Source organism: Gossypium arboreum, chromosome 9, assembly GCF_025698485.1.
Source record: "Gossypium arboreum isolate Shixiya-1 chromosome 9, ASM2569848v2, whole genome shotgun sequence".
NCBI classification, from domain to species: Eukaryota; Viridiplantae; Streptophyta; class Magnoliopsida; order Malvales; family Malvaceae; genus Gossypium; species Gossypium arboreum.
The window spans coordinates 56,938,916-56,958,798 of NC_069078.1; the positions used below are offsets into that span (position 1 = coordinate 56,938,916).

Below are 19,883 nucleotides of genomic sequence, written 5' to 3' on the forward strand. Positions count from 1 at the left end.
AGCCACTGAAATGACTAAGCTAACTTACATTACTTTTGAAGACTTTAAATAAACTCATTTTAGAGAAAAATCGTATTTGCACTTTGAGTTAGTTTAAAATAGTTCATTTATTAGATAATCTATACTTAAGACTCATTTTATTATTGATAGTTTTGTTTAAGAAAAAAAATCATTTGCTTGTCACTCTTCTTTGCAAGAACTTGATGTTAAACTAATGCAACAGAAAAACCATTTTTTAAACCATTTTTTAAGTCATTTTGGAAACTTAATTGCCTTATTGATTTTTTTTTAAAAATGGTTTATTTGCAATGCAGCGAAAATTAGGGAACAATGTCAAATTTTACTTAAGCCTGATATCATGCATTTTTCGGTTATTATGTTTAAGTAATCCATGCATGTAAAAATCCCCAAAAGAAAAGTTACCAAGCTACAGACCAGAATTAATTAAAAATTACAAATCAAAATCAGTAGGGACTGATTAATACTTATTAAAAATAGTCCGAGGTCTAAGGTGATTCTCCGAATGTTGAGCCCGGTCTTAATTTTGAGGTTTCCCTAAAATGTTAAAAACTATTGTGGGCGAGCTTATGAAAGCTCAGTGTGATTGAAACAGTTATTTAAACAGACATAAATATCGAATACAATGAAACATATTAGCTTTAACAGAAAAACATAGAACCATTATTGGAATTTCATATCATTACATAGTCATTATCAAATTGATGTCAAATGGTGTATAAGCATGGGTCATCATTCATTTGAGTAATAATCATCAATTTTGATACCATTCAATACAACACAATACAATACATAGAATAAATCAATAACATTCAAATATGTCATGGGCATGATGCAATGTAAAAAGGTTCCTATCTATACAATCACTACACACCACAAGTTCCCCAGAACCCGTCTGCCAAGCTCCAACAAATGTGAAAATAGCTTGACATGGTAAAACCACTGAATAATCAATAATGTAGAAAATATGTCGGATATCAAATAGTGCAAAAAAATCACAAATAACATATAATATGTGATAAAATCGCAAATCCCCTTGGTACTACAGGTGTAGTGCACTAACTACATATAAATCTAGACTTAATATGCCACCAGTACTCCATGAATCTCCTCCGTCAACCATAAGATATCTCATCCTAATGCAAATGCAATATGTCACACAAACTCATACATAATCATATTTGAATACTTTTCACATTTATTTGACATGTTTAACATGCCCTCAATAATCACATACTTTCAGTAAATGGAAACAGTGTTCCAACTTTCAAATTACCATTAAGATGATATCATTCAACATTACACAATTTCACATACTTTTACGATTTTTCCCATGTGATATCCATCCAATTATATCATGCATAAACTCATATCTCAAAAAATCATGCTAGATATACAATCAATCTCATACCAAATAACACAATCATGCATCACAATACCATTCACACAGTCACACTATCAAACTAGCAACTTTGCTAACAGATTAATCTATTAAGGCTCGAAACGTACCTAATTCGGCCACTTACAAAATTAATTATTTGGTTATTAAGAAAATCCAATTAGAAATCTAAATCACCAAATATATCAAAAAAAATTATAATTTTTATTAAGTTTTTGAGTTTAGGACCCAAACCTTATTTTACGCTTTTTTGCAACACACTAGCGAACCTTTTGATTTCCTTAATAAATCTTAAAACGAACCTAAATTAAAAATCAGTATAAATTCAATTAATACACATCTTAAATATCCCCCCAAACACCCACTTATGTTTTCAAACCAATTGTCACAATTACAACTATTTTACGAATCCAAAATAGTTAGATTTCTTACACTGTTTTGATGCAAATCATACCCACGAACGTCTTTCTGCTTTACGGTTGATTTGAGGTGTTCAGGTCAGCACCTAACACATTTACATATTGGAAAATAAGTATAAAATATTTATTAAAACCCTTAATTTAATCAATCCATAACCTTTACCCAACAACTATGTCAAAACAACAAACTAAATTACATGTAATCGCACTTACGCTTCCGGATTTGTGAGATTCAAATGACCAATTAATCAAGAATTTTTTTACCTAATTTACATATGATTAAAGGCTGATTAGTAGGGTTAAAGAACTAAAATTAGTGCTAGAATTAGATGGGAAAGAACCAAGAAACAAAAATGCTCCATTTCTTGTACATAGGTGCACGTACCACCACCTATGGTGGCCAAATTTGCGGCTAATTTAAAAATGATTTAAAGATCCATTAAAAATATGGGAAAATAAATTTAAAATAGTTAAAATTCCCCTAAATTCAAGATATGAAAATTTAGGTTTTTAATTGACAATATTATTCAAAAAATTGAAGAAATAAGAGATCTCACACAAGTTAGTTGGGAGAAACTATAATGGCACTTTCTTGCCAATGTTCAGGATCAATCTTAAAGTTCAAGATTTCAGATTTGGGGTTCATTTTAATAAGGAAAAATACCAGTAAGATGGTGGAGAAGTGTTAACAAATCTTGAGACAAAATTTAAAAGAAAGAGATGGTAAAACTAGGTGTAGGTGACAACAACAATGGAGGAAGAAAGAAAAAAAAATTGAAGATCAAGGAGGAGAGGAGAGGGTAGGAATAGCTAGGGTAAGTAAAACAGAATAGAGCCTAATTATTTTGTGTAAAATTAACATTTATACCTAGGGTTTCAAGGTTTGGATGCCACACACATTAAAAACAAGGGATTTTGTAAAAAAAGAAGAAGTTATTTTGCATGAGAATGGATTCAAACTTGGGACATCAATTTAATTTTCATGCTTTTTCATTTATCAATTAAACAGTAGGCTATTTACTTATTTTTGAAATAATTTTACAATATTTATTTTAAAAACAAGGCGTGCCACATACTAGGGTTTGAGGCAAAATTAGCAAAATAAAAAAAAATAGTGAGAGAGAAGGGATTTGAACTTGAGTTTCAAGGAACGATTCACTGACACTTATCCAACAAACCAATACCTTATTTATTCCTAAAAATGCATAGATAATCTCAAAAATTAGGGCATGACCACTCTCTCTCTATTCTCAAACTCGATTCTACTAACCCTCAATTTTTGGGATATTATAACATTTTAGACTATCATTAGGAGAACAATTCAGGTCATCAAAAATACGTTGAACATTTTCTAACCAAAACTCGGCTTTTTTCGAATCTTCATTGTACAACCCAAGAAAATCTTCGATTCTAAATTTACGAATTGTATCAGTAGGAGGTCAATGAACAACTACCTGATCTATATTTTGAAGACGAACAGATACTGGGGAGTTACAGGAGGGGGTGGATCTTGAGTTTGATTATTTTGTACAAATTATGCAAACTAGTCATTCATAATTTGAAAGAAACTATTACGATCTCAACTTCCTAATAACTGAGATCTAGACATTTCCTGACTTGCTGCCTCATCAGAGGCTAGAGCATGACTTTCATTAAAAAATCTGTAAGAGAAAACATTATCAAATCCGATCATGAGCATCAAACAATTTATAGGTTAATGTGTCATGTAATTCTAGACTCAAAACATGCCACATTAGTCCTAGAATTGACTAAACCACAGCCCGGATACCACTAAATGTAACACCCCTAACTCGTCTCTGTTGTTAGATTTGAGTTACAGAGTATTATGGCACATATCAAAGCTATTTACATCATTAAACCACTCATTTAATAAATTAAATAATCACATTAAAATTACATTTTATTTATGTCAAAATCACATTTACAGCCTTAAATCGAGCTTACAGGGCTCTAAAAATGGTTTGGGAACAATCCAGGACTAATTTGAATCAAAACAGAAAATTATACAAAAAAAATTGAAAATTTTGGAAATAGGGGTCACATGGCCGTGTGGCTCCGCACACGCACTGTAACACCTCAAACCCGGCCTAGACATTATGACCGGATCCGATGCGCCACATCGATGCGTTCAAAATGTTCCGTATTACTTAGTTTGGTAAACTTAGTTGGTGTTGTAAAAGATACTTTTAAAAGTAGGTTAAAGTGAATGGAAGCTGTGCACCAGGTAGGAAACCAGGAAAAGAGGAGGTGAGTCGGTCGGACTGCTTAAGTACCAAGCTACCTTCAGATCCAATCCTAGACATGCACACCACCATTGCCACACCTTAACGACTCGTATAATTTTGAGAAAACCGTTTGGTTATGTCTATCTTAAGAAAATGATTAAGTTTGAGAACGTTTGCTTAGCGGAAGTCTTACTTGTAATCGTGTTATTTTGAAATCACTTAATGTTTTTGGAAACGCGTCCTAAAGCTAACCCATTTTCCTTAGTTATCAGAGTTTTTTTTTCATCATAATAAAATAAAATAATAAAAGTAAAACAAAACCATAAAAATAATTAAGCAGCCTTATTACACTTAAAACCCAAAACCATAAATGAAATTAAAAGGACGTCCAGTTCACGAGAAAGAAACCAGTTCAGAGAAACATGTGGCGATCCGAATCCTCTCAGCTCCAAGCCCATTATGGTTGAGGATTACTGCGAGGATGAAAATAAGGGTGACTTTTGGGAAACTCATGTGTAATTCAACCCAACCATAGCCTAAATCAGTTCAAACCACGAGAGAGAATAAGTTGGCCTCGGCCGAGCAGATATCGAATAAAGCCCATAGGCCCAGAACAGACCAAAACAGATATATCATGCTTATGCAGAAACCCAACCATATCCAACCACATACACCCCCATACCATCCTTTCGCCATGTGGGGAGACTACTCGACCCACCCAACCACTACACGCCACAGAAATATGCAGCATGGCTGCCAGATACAGAAAATGTGACAAAGTCACCAGATATAGATATTTTGTGGCAGTGCCACTAGAACAGATATATGTGGCAGGGCCACCAGAACAGATAATTTGTGGCATAGCCACCAGGACGCTTCCTCTATAATATAACCCATGTCCCCATGCAACAGATATACATTCATAGCATATATCATACAGATTTAATTCATCATGCTTTTCAGATAAAATTAACCCTAGGGGTATAAAGGTCATTTTTCATACATAGGGGTATTCTAGTACATCTAACTATTTCTAAGGTTTTCATGCATATCGTAGCCATTATGTTTAGCCAGAAACACTTACCGAGTGTTCTTACCGAATTGGGCCCGTTGGCCCATTAACCCAGTTTTGGCCCATTAAGCCCAAAATATCAAAACGCACGAAATAGAGCGTACTGCAGTTTTATCACTTTTGATTACCAGTAATAATTACCCATACGTCTTACGAGCATTCGCAAACTCGCAAGTGCCCAAAATACCGGCTTTTCGGCATTTTGGCTTTTCGGCATTTTGGCTTTTCGGCTTTTGCCGATCTAGCCTATGAGAGGGTGTCAGTTACACACCTGTTTTTGGGATTTCCTCGACGAGATCTACACACGAACTGCCTACAATTGAATCACTTAATATTACTCCAAATATTGAAATAAAATTGAGTATATAGTCCCTTACCACATTCGGCCAAACATGCCTAAAACCCTTATTGCTCTTACCTTACTGTCGAAATATGGTTAACTCCAAAGATCCGATCGTTCCACCTGTCCAAGCCCTTGATCAACCACCTCTAAATCATGTTATTACCAAAAAAAAATAGTTATTATGACCCCTCAGGATTACAAGTCCAAATCGACAACCTCCCTAACTTTTAGGGATTTCGGCTTTTCCTAAAATATGTAAGAAGACTAAGTTTTGGAGAAGACTTACCACCGATTCCTTAGTGAATGATTCCAATGAGTTTCCCACTCGATCTCGATGTAGATCTAAGCCCTCAGATGATAACAAAATTTGAGCTTTCAGTGACTCCAGTATTCGGCCAAGTCCCTTATAATGTGGGGTTTTCGGCTTTTTGCAACTTGTGTTTAGAAAGGTAAAATGAGAGGGTCTTGCTATGGTCTTTTCGTCAAAACTTGAGGTTCTAGAGGGCTGGTGAATCGGCCACAAATGATGAAGAGAAGAGATGTGGTTTTGATTAAAAGAAATCGGCATAAAAAGAAACAAGCTTTCGGGATTTCGGCTTTTATGGCCACAGGCTATGAAGGTTTTGAAACGGTTGAAGGGAAAAATGGAGATGAACAAGATGGTAGGAAGGTTCGGCAATGGAGGAAAGGAGATGAAGAAAAAGGTTGATAAGGAGAGGAGAAAAGAAAAGATGAGGAGAAAAGTCAGGAAACGGCACCAACTACCCTAAGTACCGAATTTATACTAGCTCCTTAACCTAGCCGAATTTTGCCCCCTTAAAGAATTCCTTGGCCAGCCACCTCTTGCTCTTTAAGAGTCCAACATTCAGCCAACACATCTCTCCCTAATCAGCTCCTAATTTCTCTCCCTTATCCCCTCCTTGCTCCATCCCCTGAGCAACTCAAACTCTTGTTAACAGTCTTTCACTTTATTTCCATTACCTACCTTTTACATTCATAAAATTAATCCCTTGTTTTTGCTATCAATGTGACTTGAACCTGGTCCTCCCTAGCTTCCACACGCCACTTATAGCCTTCCTGTGGCGCCACATGCCACTTCACCACTTGCTTCCTTGTGATCTATTTTACACAATTAATTCCTCAAAGCCCAATTTACCAGAACCCCTTTCTCTTATGGAATTAAAATTAATTAAAACTATCGGGTTATCCTAAGCTTGGGCCTTCTAGAGGCCCACTATCACAATTAAACCTACACTTAACAAGCAGAACATAGAATTTTAATTTTACAAACTTTTTTTTTCAGAATTCCCAAAAATTTGGGGCGTTACAACTCTACCCTCCTTAAAGAAATTTCGTCCTCGAAATTTACCTGATCCGAACAGATGAGGGTATTGTTGTTGCATTGCCTCCTCTGGCTCCCAAGTAGCTTCTTCTCTGCCATGGTTATGCCAAAGCACTTTCACTAATGGTACAAATTTCCTCCTCAAAACCTTAACGTCTCGATCCAGTATTTGTACAGGCTCATCCTCAAAGGTCAAATCAGCTCGCACCTCAATTTCTGCAACTGGCACGACATGAGTAGGGTCAGAATGATAGCGCCTTAACATGGAGACGTAAAAAACATCGTGAATCCTCTCTAACTCTGAAGGCAATTCCAACTGATAAGCCACTGGACCTACTCGCTTCAAAATCCGATAAGGCCCAATGAACCGCGGACTCAACTTGTTGCCCTTCTTACCAAACCTTAGTATCTTCTTCCAAGGTGAAACCTTCAAGAAGACCATATCGCCTACTGAGTATTCAATCTCCTTACACTTCAGATTTGCATACGACTTTTGCCTATCCGACGCTTCCTTTAACCGATCTCTAATTAACCTGACCTTATCCTCAGTATTTGCCACCAACTCAGGTCCAAGAACTTGTCGCTCCCCCAGTTCAGTCCAACAACTAGGTGTTCGACACCTTCACCCATACAGTGCTTCATAAGGTGCCATTTGAATACTCTACTAATAACTATTGTTGTATGCAAACTCTGCCAAAGGCAAGTAATCCTCCCAACTACCTCGGAAATTAATAACACATCCCCTCAACATGTCTTCCAGAATCTGAATAACTCTTTCCGACTGACCATCAGTTTGGGGATGGAAAGCCGTACTAAAGTTCAATCGTGTTCCCAATGCCTCATGCAGCTTTTGCCAAAACCGAGATGTGAATCTAGGATCTCGATCAGAGATAATTGAAACCGGAACTCCATGCAGTAGCACAATCTCCGCCACCTACAACTTGGCTAACTTCTGAAGAGAAAAGTCTGTGCAAACAGGTATAAAATGAGCCGACTTGGTCAACCTATCCACAATCACCCATATCGACTCTTTCTTCGATAGTGTCAAGGGTAGCCCAATCACAAAGTCCATGGTTACCCTCTCCCACTTCCAAAGTGGTATTTTTATTGGCTGCAATAATCCAGAAGGTAACTGATGCTCAGCTTTCACTTACTGGCATGTCAGACATTTCCCCACAAATTCCGTTACCTCTCGCTTAAGTCCAGGCCACCAATACAGTTCTCGCAAGTCATGGTACAACTTATTCCCTCCAGGATGCATGGCACAAAGTCCCCCATGAGCTTCCTTCAAAATTGACTGTCTCAAGTAAGAGTCCTTCGGAACACAAATTCTACCTCGAAAACACAGAACCCCATCATCGTTTAACCCAAACTCAGAAGTTTCCCCTTCCTTAACTTGTTGAAAACGAGGGACCAAAGACTCATCTTTCAACTACTTTTCCTTAATCGATCCACCCAGTTGGCCTTACTTGCAATTCACCAGCAGACTTCCATCATCATCTGAGACTTAGACGAGCAAACATTGCTCTCGGATCGAATCTGACTCTACGACTTAGAGCATCGGCTACCACATTAGCCTTGCTCGGGTGATATTCGATTGAACAATCATAATCCTTAAGCAACTCGATCCATCTCCTTTGTCTAAGGTTCGGTTCTTACGAGTCGGCAAATACTTGAGACTCTTATGATCCGTGTATATAATACACCTTTCTCCATACAAGTAATGCCTCCAGTTTTAAGTGCAACGATCACCGCCGCTAACTCCAAATCATGAGTGGGATAGTTCCTTCGTGAGGCTTAAGTTGTCGAGACGCATAAGCAACCACCTTACCCTCTTGCATCAACACACAACCCAAACCTACGTGTGATGCATCACGTATCTGATAAAATCTTTCCGACTCGGTTGAATTAACACAGGTGCTTCAGTGAACTTTCTTCAACCTCTCAAAAGCTTCTTGCTGCTTCTCCGTCCATACAAACGGTACTCCTTTCCTTATGAGTTTTGTGAGAGGTGCTGCCATCATAGAAAAACCTTCCACAAACCTTCTGTAGTATCCTGCCAACCCTAGGAAACTTTGAATTTCTGAAACCGACCTAGGTGGCTTCCATTCCAAAATTGCTTCAATCTTTCGAGGATCCACTCTAATCCCCTCTGCAGAGACCACATGCCCCAAAAAGGTTACCTCCCTCAACCAGAACTCACACTTGCTGAACTTCGCATAAAGTTCCTTCTCCCTTAACACTTGCAACACAGTGCGGAGATGCTCATCATTTTTTGCTTCGGTCTCGAATATACGAATATCGTCAATAAAGACGACCACGAACCGATCCGAAATGGTTGGAACACACGATTTATCAGATCCATAAACGCCGCAGAGGCGTTTGTTAGTCCAAATGGCATAACCGAAACTCATAATGACCATAACGAGTCACGAATCTTTGTCTTATGAATATCGCCTCCTTGACCCTTAATCGATGATATCCGGATCAAAGATCAATCTTGGAAAATCTGAAGCTCCTTTAAGTGGTCGAACAGATCGTCAATCCTTGGCAGAGGGTACTTATTCTTAATCGTCAGTTTGTTCAACTGGCGATAATCAATGCACATACGCATCGTCCCATCCTTCTTCTTCACGAATAGCACCGGTGCTCCCCATGGAGACACACTTGGCCTAATAAAGCCCCTATCCAACAATTCTTGAATTTGTGCCTTTAACTCCACTAACTCCTTCGGTGCCATCCTATATGGTTCAATGGCCACTAGTGCTGTCCTAGGCAATAGGTCGATTCCAAATTCAACTTCTCGGTTTGGAGGCAATCCCGGAAGCTCCTCTGGAAAGACATCTTGGAACTCTTTTACAGTTCTAACCTTATCCACAGTCAGCCCCTCTACCTCTGTTTGACTTACAAATGCCAAATAGGCCTCACACCCTTTTCGAATCCACTTTTCAGCCCTCAATGGCGATATCACATTAGACAAATAGTCCCTTCGCTCACCTATCACCATAACCTCATCCCCTTCCGTGGTCCTTAGCACCATTCGCTTAGCAGCACAGTCTAGAGTCGCCTTATGCTTAACAAGCCAGTCCATTCCTAGAATGAGATCAAACTCTCCAAACGGCAACTCTATTAGATCGCCAGGAAATATCCTACCTTGAGTTTCTAAGGGTACATCCTTATACAGCTTGTCTACCCTAACCGAAAGTGACCCAAGGGACTTAGCACGAGATACCCCACTCACTATCTTCTCGAATGCACTCCCAAAGACCCGGATATGGCACACGCAACATAAGAATGAGTAGATCCAATATCCACCAAGGCAAGATATCGCATATTAGAAACTAAAACGTACAGTTATGACATCGGTGCGTCGCCTCCTCTCGACGACGAGTCAGTATACACCAATCTTTGGTGTCGAGCCTCGGCATTTCGCTCCCCGCCAGCACCCCTCGACCTCGACCATTTCCATTCCCATTTCCGCCCCTACCTTGTCCACATCCTCTCATAGGTTGAACAACCCTCAGACAACAACTTTGAGCTGATCGGCTCTCGTGAGCAGATCCTTAACTCGTGCTCCATAGATCCTCATCGAAACAAGCACCGAGCGTTTCCTACACTCACCAGTGTACCTTACCACAGTCCCCACAGATTGGCGGTCTAACCACATTCATTGGAACGGCTCGAACCGGCTCCTCCACTCTCGCCCTTTTGACATTCTTGTTTGCTCCACCCGAAGGTCCAGAATCCCTCCGAAGCGGTTCCGATCTTTCTCACGGTTACGCCTCTCAAGACGCTTTACCTCCTCGTGATCGTAGCTTTTTCCACTAGAACCGCAAGTCACGCTCCCTCTGCGAGCAATCAGACCTTAAGGTCATCTCTCATCCATCCTCAAAGTGAACGCTACGCTCATACTCAGAGCAACTATTCCCACAAAGATACCTACTCGGCCTCGAAATTCACCTCGTACTTCAAAGAGCAGTTTTGCCTCCTTGGACCAGATTCAGAATTCTTTCCCACAGGCGTCCACATAACTTGCCCGACGTACTTTCCTTTAAAGGTCGTCTTAAATGACTCCCAAGTAACCCTATCGGTGGGGTTCCATCCTCACAAGTGAGCCACCACCGATAAGCCTCATCTCGCGACAACGTCGGCCCCTTCACCTTCGCTCCACGAGCGGTCCAAGTCATCCATAATTGTTCCGTGGCCTCCAACCAATATTACGCCACATTCGGGCTACACCAGATACACCCTAAAGATCTCGCTCCGTTAGCCCGGAGTCGTTCAGAAATTGATCCTCAAATTCCGTTGCCCGAACTTGCCCCGGCAACCTTTTCCAGAACTCGAAGCATTGCCTACGACAGGGCATCATCCCCGGCACCATGATCATGTGATTCCACTTCCGTTGCCGATGGTACCGGTGCTTCTGCCGCTGGCATATGTCCTGAAGACGAAGATCCCGCTCGAGCTCTTCCTCGGCCTCGTCCACGGCCTCTACCTCGAGCTGCTCGCGTACTCATATCGTATTATCTGATTACGAATTTTATGCATTAATATCATTCCAATGTTTATTACAGATGTTTTATGATTCAGACAGTAATTCAGAAATGGGTTTTCGCAGAATCGATGTCTAGCTACACTCTCAGTCTTTTAGCAAGCTTTTCTAGGATTTCAGTAGCATCCTATCTAGAGTATTCTAATAAAGTTTCAGTACAGACAGATAATTCAGAATATATTCAGAAAAATTCAGAATACTTACAGGCTTGGGCCGGAGATTCAGAATGCCACCTTCAGGAGTCCAGATTTTAAAAATCCGATTTCTTTTTTTTTGAAAATCTTCGTTTTTGTAAACCCATTCCACAGCCGAATTGTTGCAACTTGGCTCTGATACCACTAATGTAACACCCCAAACCCGGCCTAGACGTTATGACCGGATCCGGTGCGCCACATCGATGCGTTCAAAACGTTCCATATTACTTAGTTTGGAAAACTTAGTTGGTGTTGTAAAAGATACTTTTAAAAGTAGGTTAAAGTGAATAGAAGCTGTGCACCAGTTAGGAAACCAGGAAAAGAGGAGGTGAGTCCGTCGAACTGCTTAAGTACCAAGCTCCCTTCGGATCCAATCCTAGACATGCACACCACCATTGCCACACCTTAACGACTCGTATAATTTTGAGAAAACCGTCTGGTAATGTCTATCTTAAGAAAATGATTAAGTTTGAGAACGTTTGCTTAGCGGAAGTCTTACTTGTAATCGAGTTATTTTGAAATCACTTAATGTTTTTGGAAACGCGTCCTAAAGCTAACCCATTTTCCTTAGTTATCATAGTTTTTTTTTTCATCATAATAAAAGTAAAACAAAACCATAAAAATAATTAAGCAGCCTTATTACACTTAAAACTCAAAACCATAAATGAAATTAAAAGGACGTCCAGTTCACCAGAAAGAAACCAGGTTCGTAGAAACATGTGGCGATCCGAATCCATCACGCTCCAAGCCCACTATGGTTGAGGATTACTGCGAGGATGAAAATAAGGGTGAGTTTTGGGAAACTCGATGTGTAATTCAACCCAACCATAGCCTAAATCGGTTCAAACCACGAGATGAATAAGTTGGCTTCACCCGAGCAGATATCGAATAAAGCCCATAGGCCCGTAATGCACCAAAACAGATATATCATGCTTATGCGAAACCCAACCATATCCAACCACATACACCCCATACCATCCTTTCGCCATGTGGGGAGACTACTCGACCCACCCAACCGCTACACACGCCACGAAATATGCAAGCATGGTCGCGGATATAGAAAATGTGATGAGTCACCAGATCTGATATTTTGTGGCGGTGCCACCGAAGCAGATATATATCTGGCGGGGCCACGAGCAGATAATTTGTGGCATAGCCACCGGACGCTTCCTCCATAATATAACCCATGTCCCCATGCAACAGATATACATTCATGGCATATATCATACAGATTTAATTCATCATGCTTTTCAGACAAAATTAACCCTAGGGGTATAAAGGTCATTTTGCATACATAGGGGTATTCTAGTACATCTAACTATTTCTAAGGTTTTCATGCATATGTAGCCATTACGTTTAGCCAAAAACACTTACCGAGTGTTCTTACCGAATTGGGCCCGTTGGCCCATTAACCCAGTTTTGGCCCATTAAGCCTAAAATATCAAAACGCACGAAATAGAGCGTACTACAGTTTTATCACTTTTGATTACCAGTAATAATTACCCATACGTCTTACGAGCATTCGCTTTTCATAAGTGCCCAAAATACCGACTTTTCGGCATTTTGGCTTTTCGGCTTTTGCCGATCTAGCCAATGAGAGGGTGTCAGTTACACACCTGTTTTTGGGATTTCCTCGACGAGACCTCCACACGAACTGCCTACAATTGAATCACTTAATATTACTCCAAATATTGAAATAAAATTGAGTATATAGTCCCTTACCACATTCGGCCAAACATGCCTAAAACCCTTATTGCTCTTACCTTATTGCCAAAATATGGTTAACTCCAAAGATCCGATCGTTCCACCTGTCCAAGCCCTTGATCAACCACCTCTAAATCACGTTATTACCAAAACAAAATAGTTATTACAACCCCTCAGGATTACAAGTCCAAATTGACAACCTCCCTAACTTTTAGGGATTTCGGCTTTTCCTAAAATATGTAAGAAGACTAAGTTTTGGAGAAGACTTGAAGACTAAGTTTTGGAGAAGACTTACCACTGATTCCTTAGTGAATGATTCCAATGAGTTTCCCACTCGATCCCGATGTAGATCTAAGCCCTCAGATGATAACAAAATTCGAGCTTTCAGTGACTCCAGTATTCGGCGAAGTCCCTTATAATGTGGGGTTTTCGGCTTTTTGCAACTTGTGTTTAGAAAGGTAAAACGAGAGGGTCTTGCTATGTTATTTTCGTCAAAACTTGAGGTTCTAGAGGGCTGGTGAATCGGCCACAAATGATGAAGAGAAGAGATGTGGTTTTGATTAAAAGAAATCGGCACAAAAAGAAACAAGCTTTCGGGATTTCGGCTTTTTATGGCCACAGGCTATGAAGGTTTTGAAACGGTTGAAGGGAAAAATGGAGATGAACAAGATGGTAGGAAGGTTCGGAAATGGAGGAAAGGAGATGAAGAAAAAGGTTGATGAGGAGAGGAGAAAAGAAAAGATGAGGAGAAAAGTCAGGAAACGGCACCAACTACCCTAAGTGCCGAATTTATACTAGCTCCTTAACCTAGCCAAATTTTGCCCCCCTTAAAGAATCCCTTGGTCGGCCACCTCTTGCTCTTTAAGAGTCCAACATTCAGCCAACACATCTCTCCCTAATCAGCTCCTAATTTCTCTCCCTTATCCCCTCCTTGCTCTATCCCCTGAGCAACTCAAACTCTTGTTAACAGTCTTTCACTTCATTTCCATTACCTACCTTTTCTATTCATAAAAATTAATCCCTTGTTTTTGCTATCAATGTGACTTGAACACAGGTCCTCCTAGCTTCCACACGCCACTTATAGCCTTCCCTGTGGCGCCACATGCCACTTCACCACTTGCTTCCTTGTAATCTATTTTACACAATTAATTCCTCAAAGCCCAATTTACCAGAACCCCTTTCTCTTATAGAATTAAAATTAATTAAAACTATCGGGTTATCCTAAGCTTGGGCCTTCTAGAGGCCCACTATCACAATTAAACCTACACTTAACAAGCAGAACATAGAATTTTAATTTTACAAACTTTTTTTTTTCAAAATTCCCAAAAATTTGGGGTGTTACACACACGTGTGTCTTCCTCACACGCCTATGTGGCTCACATGCTCGTGTTGCTAGACCATGTAACTAACTATGACTATGTGGAAAATCCTGCACATAAAATTAATAAGACACACGGCCGTGTGGCATAGCCCAGGCTGTGTGCACCTTAGAAAGATTTCAAAACAAGGTAGACTTTTATCCAACACCTAGGTACCAAACCAAATCAAAACCATCCATTTCCATACTTTAAAAACACATTCAAACAAGCCTAAAACATGCCAAAATATTCAACCTAAGTTTCAAACTAATGTGTCCTCATTGACACCACAATTCAAATATTAAATAAATTTGCATTCAACCTTAACAAATTCATACATTCCATCCATTCAAACATTAAGAGCTACCAATATTATCAACACAACTTCATAGTATATATCAACCTAAATACCAATTCAATATGACCATTAACACACTTCCAAAAGAGCCATCTTCTAATACATATACAAACATTTACAACCTAATACAAAACATATCCAAACATTCACAAAATAAGCGTCCTATATACATGCCATAGATAACCAACAACCAAGACTTCAAAAACTACCGATGATAGTCAATGATATGTGTGAGCTCCGATGATCCGATCAACACGCTCCAAAAGTTCAAAATCTATAGAAAACAAAAACAAAATAAGTAGAACTACTTAGTAAGTTTTCACAATTTAACATATAAATTACCAAATTCATTTAAATGGCATTTGAACATAATAAATGAATTCAACATTACCACAACAAAGTCCAACAATTTCATGTTAGAAATGTTTAACTATATAGATAACCAGAGTTCACATCAAGTAACTTTTATTCTTTTGATGAATCTTTGTAAAAGTAATCAATTACATGTGTTCAGAAATGAATAATGCTTGTATGAGCTATTCAGGTATAGATTAAACATGTTAGGTTACCTGTTTGAGCTATACCGATGACAATACAAATAAACTAGCCTAGCCAGGGCTAGGTATACATGTAAAACGAAAACTAATTACTAGTCCAGGCTAAATTCATGTGACATGTACATCCGATCTGCAACATATGTAGTAACTCAATCCAGATCAAAAACTCAGACAAAAATCTCATGTAAGAACTTTTACTCGATCCATCAAAATTATTTCAGAAGTTCAATAAAAATTACATAGTTCATTTTAATTCAACAATTTTCTAGAGTAGATATATAACACCAATAACAATAATATTTATTGACAAATTATACTAAAATAATCGTAAAAACTTACCAAATTATGATAGCTACCTAGAACCGAAGATAATTACTCCACAACCTTCACTTTCCCACAATTTATAACCGATCCACTTGTTTCTTGATCTAAACATAATAAATTAATTCAATTAACTAATTCAAATACCACACAATACTTATATTCAAACCATTCCACCTTTAATAAAATTTCACACATTTACTCTTAACAATTTAACTTTATTCAATTTAACCCATACTTCAAAATTTAAATCAATTAACATAATTAAGCTAAAATCCCAATCAATCGAATTTCTAAATCTCAATGACAGCCCATTAATTCTAAATTTTATCATAAATCCGTGAACTTTTACTAATTTAACATTTAAACCCCTAATCATCAACATCACCAAAAACTACTTAACAAATTAACTTTGTCCAAAACTCAAGCTCACAAAACCATTATAAAGCTTAAAAAATCTCAAGAATTTAACAATGGCACAAGTCAAAACATCTAATAATTTAATAAATTAACACCGGGGTTATTTGGACCTAATTGCAACGATCTCAAAAACACAAAATTTCACTTCCATACAACCTTCCAAGTGACCGAAACTTTCGAGCTAAAAATATGGTTGGTTCCTTCTTTTATTTTCAGCAACAACTAACAAAGGTGATGATAATTTCTTCCTTTTATTTATTTGTTAATGTTTTATTTTATAATTAATCAATAAAATAATGACTTACTAGCCAGAATTGTGGTCCCAAAACCACTGTTCCCGATACCACTGAAAAACGAGATGTTACAGGGTCAGCTCATATGGCTTTTGTACCTTACTCCAAATTTTTGGTTTTCGCTCGTTTTTCAATCCTTTTGCTCTTAAATGCTCTCGTAAGTATAAAAACATGAATTTGAAGGATTAGAAACATAAAATTCACCATTAACATCGAATAATCACCCAAAAATGCATTAAGAATGAGATTAAAACATGTTACTTGTAGCACTTATCGTTCCCTTTATAATATTTAACATAAGCTCCTTTTTGTCAAATCTTAGTCCTTGAACGAGCTCATCATCATCATCATCTGAATTTATATCATTAAGATTATCAAGATCCTCTTTCTTTCATGTACTCTTCGAAGTATGGATTATCCTAAATCCACTTATGAATAAAACTATGAACTATGCAACATGCTAGTACGACCCAACCTTTTTTTTTTTATGTTGTACTAAGGTGATGTTGTTAATTTGAGAAATATTGTTTTAGAACAAAAAATGTCTTCTGAACCATATTTCAAAACATTGAGTGTCTCAAATTAAAGAGTTCAAGAGTCGTTTTTAGTGCTTGTGTTTAGCTCCATTTTCTCAAATGATACCAACCCCACAATATGGTGCAAGAAAATATTTTGTATATGCATAATTAACATCTACCATATAATATTTGGATTTACGATGCAAATAGTATGTATATAAACTTGATTTGGTGAAAGAATTATATTAGGTTATAACCTTTTTATAATATGCAATTAATTAAAAATAATATAAAATTTATAATTTATAACTTTTATAAAAAAATTTTATAAAGTGTCGATAACTTTCATAACATTTGTTATAAATAATATAATTTTTGTCATAACTTTAAAAGATATTTTCTTACAAATACGTTATGAGAAAAAATTATAACACTTTTTTTACAAATAAACATATTTTTTTATAATATATAGCATGGATACATAAAAGTTATGATCATATATCTTGGACATAACTTTTATAAATAAATATATTATAAAATTTTTATAACATGCAAATTTTTTTAATAAACTTTTTGGTCATAGCTTTAAAAATTAAGAATTAAAATATAATTTTTGGTTATAAGTTTATAAATACATATAAATTATTTTTATAATATAATTTTAGGATTTATAATATAATGAATATTTGGTTCACGCTTATAATATAAAATTTATAACTCAAATATGTAAGAAATAAAATTTTAAAATTGCATTTGAGTGTAATTACTTCAATTCTCACTCTCTATAAAATTAAAAGTGTAATTAGGATACTCCAATTACACTCAATTCAATAAGACTCACCAATTAAAATAGTTACCAAACATAACACTCATATATAATTATAAACAATTAAACTTAAATCCAATTACTAAATCCCTAAATCATTACTAGTTTCATTTGTTCAATGTTTTTGGTTTGACGCCTTAGTCTAACACTATCGTCTATATTGTTATCATTTATTGAGATAATAAACCATATTGAAATAAATTTAGAAATATATCTTTTAACATAACAGATTTTCCTTGACTTTACTATGACTTAGAAAAAAAAACAAAAAGTCAAACTAGAAATAACCAACTATTTTTATAACTATTGTCAAAAGAATTTCATGTAGGTGAAACAGGTTGAGTGTTCTCAACCGACCCTTTGATCCCAACATTTAGGACACTCATATTATCAACAAAAATAGGAATAACATATATAAAACACCCTAACAAAATGTTAATTAATTTCGGTGTTTTGGGACATATTGAAAAGAATGAGAGATGGAATCCTTGAATGGGATAAACAACCATTCAAGTTTGCCCTCAACTCATAAAAAGCCCGACTTATCAGCAGCCTCCCGTGATCGTTTCCTTGAAGGAATTACAGTGCTTCTTTCTCGATGGCATGGTCTTCAAATGGCCGTCCAAAACCAATGGGGCGGCCTTGATTCCTTTCAGAAATCCCAACAGCTTGCCGCTGATGTCTTCTCTTGGTTCATTCAATCCAAAGGTCCTTTCCTTTTATTTATCAACATGGCTCGTGTTTCTCGTAGACTTCTTAGGTTTTATGTAGGAGTATGAATATTGACTTATTATATACATTGATTTTGCAGCACATCGGGTAGAAGATTTAGAATACTTGCTTCATGAAAGCATGCTACTATCTCTAAATACAGAGATTGAGGATGGTAGCATCGAGGAGGTACACAAGAATATTGTTTTTGTTTTATTGGATTTTCGGTTGTCAATCGATTTGTTGTTTTGTCCATTCAAGCTTTATGATTGAATAGTCCGACCAACATTGTTTTTTGGCTAGTATAACTTTTTTAATCACTTGGTGTGGGAATATATAATGGGTTCTCCAATTCTACCAAAATTTAAGGTTTTTTTTTTTTTTTTTTTTGCTAATTTATGAAATCTTTTGGGATGTAATTCTGGTTCTAATACGAACTCATTGCTTTGACAGGTAGCAGAACAATTGATGATTATGCATGAGGAATACTTGCACGGAAATCATCAGACAAACCAAATATTGGATGTAGTGGAGGAATGAAAAAATTGTATATTCAAACCTTAAAAACTTTGACAATGAATTGCAAAAGGGAGTATTAAGAAAAATCTAAAAAGTCTAATGTATTCAGCAATGATTAATTTTCCAACCTAAAAATAGCTTGGTAATGCCCAAATTTGTCTTTATATCCTTCAAGATAGGCTAAAAAGGTACAAAGATATAGAAAAGGGAACAACTTAAGAGTTTCCTTTTAGCAAGATTCTTTTAGTTCTTAATTTACCCGTGATTTTCTCGGTGCTATTATTTTAATTTTGTAAATTGTTAACATAGTTATTGATATAACATCATTTTATATTTATATATTGTATACATAAATAATTATATTTATCCAATATAAAAATAAATTAATGTATTTGTTTCTTTAAATGTCTAAGATTAAATTAAAATAAAAGTTTCAAGTTACATTTGAACTACAATCGAGTTTCACGTATAAAATTACACCAAACTAAAGTTTATGTATATAATTACACATTAAATCAAAATTCACGTATAATTTTGAAATTTATCCATTTTCCTTTCATTTAATTTCTAAACATAAATAACTTAACATATTTTAATATTTACATTATAATATGGTATATTTAATTTAGTATGAAATAAATTGCAAGAAAGAAAAAAATTCATATTATAAACTTAAAAAAATCATATTATAAACTTAAAATAGGTCGACTCGA

At 36.6% G+C, this 19,883-nt stretch overlaps 1 protein-coding gene across 1 annotated transcript; it reads left to right on the forward strand.

Moving 5' to 3' along the window:
- The first annotated feature begins 18,367 nt into the window (after positions 1-18,367).
- Positions 18,368-19,246, forward strand: LOC108451092 (uncharacterized). Its single transcript, XM_017748825.2, has 3 exons — positions 18,368-18,648; positions 18,752-18,840; positions 19,105-19,246. The coding sequence occupies exons 1-3, from the start codon at positions 18,420-18,422 to the stop codon at positions 19,189-19,191; spliced, it is 405 nt and encodes a 134-aa protein (XP_017604314.1). The 5' UTR covers positions 18,368-18,419; the 3' UTR covers positions 19,192-19,246.
- Positions 19,247-19,883: the final 637 nt, after the last annotated feature.

Bases quoted from the DNA above. Each gene is read 5' to 3' on its own strand.
- LOC108451092 (XM_017748825.2), top strand. From the start codon at position 18,420: ATGGAATCCTTGAATGGGATAAACAACCATTCAAGTTTGCCCTCAACT. The intron at 18,649-18,751 runs GTCCTTTCCTTT...TTGATTTTGCAG, and splicing joins TTGGTTCATTCAATCCAAAG to CACATCGGGTAGAAGATTTA. The intron at 18,841-19,104 runs GTACACAAGAAT...TTGCTTTGACAG, and splicing joins AGGATGGTAGCATCGAGGAG to GTAGCAGAACAATTGATGAT.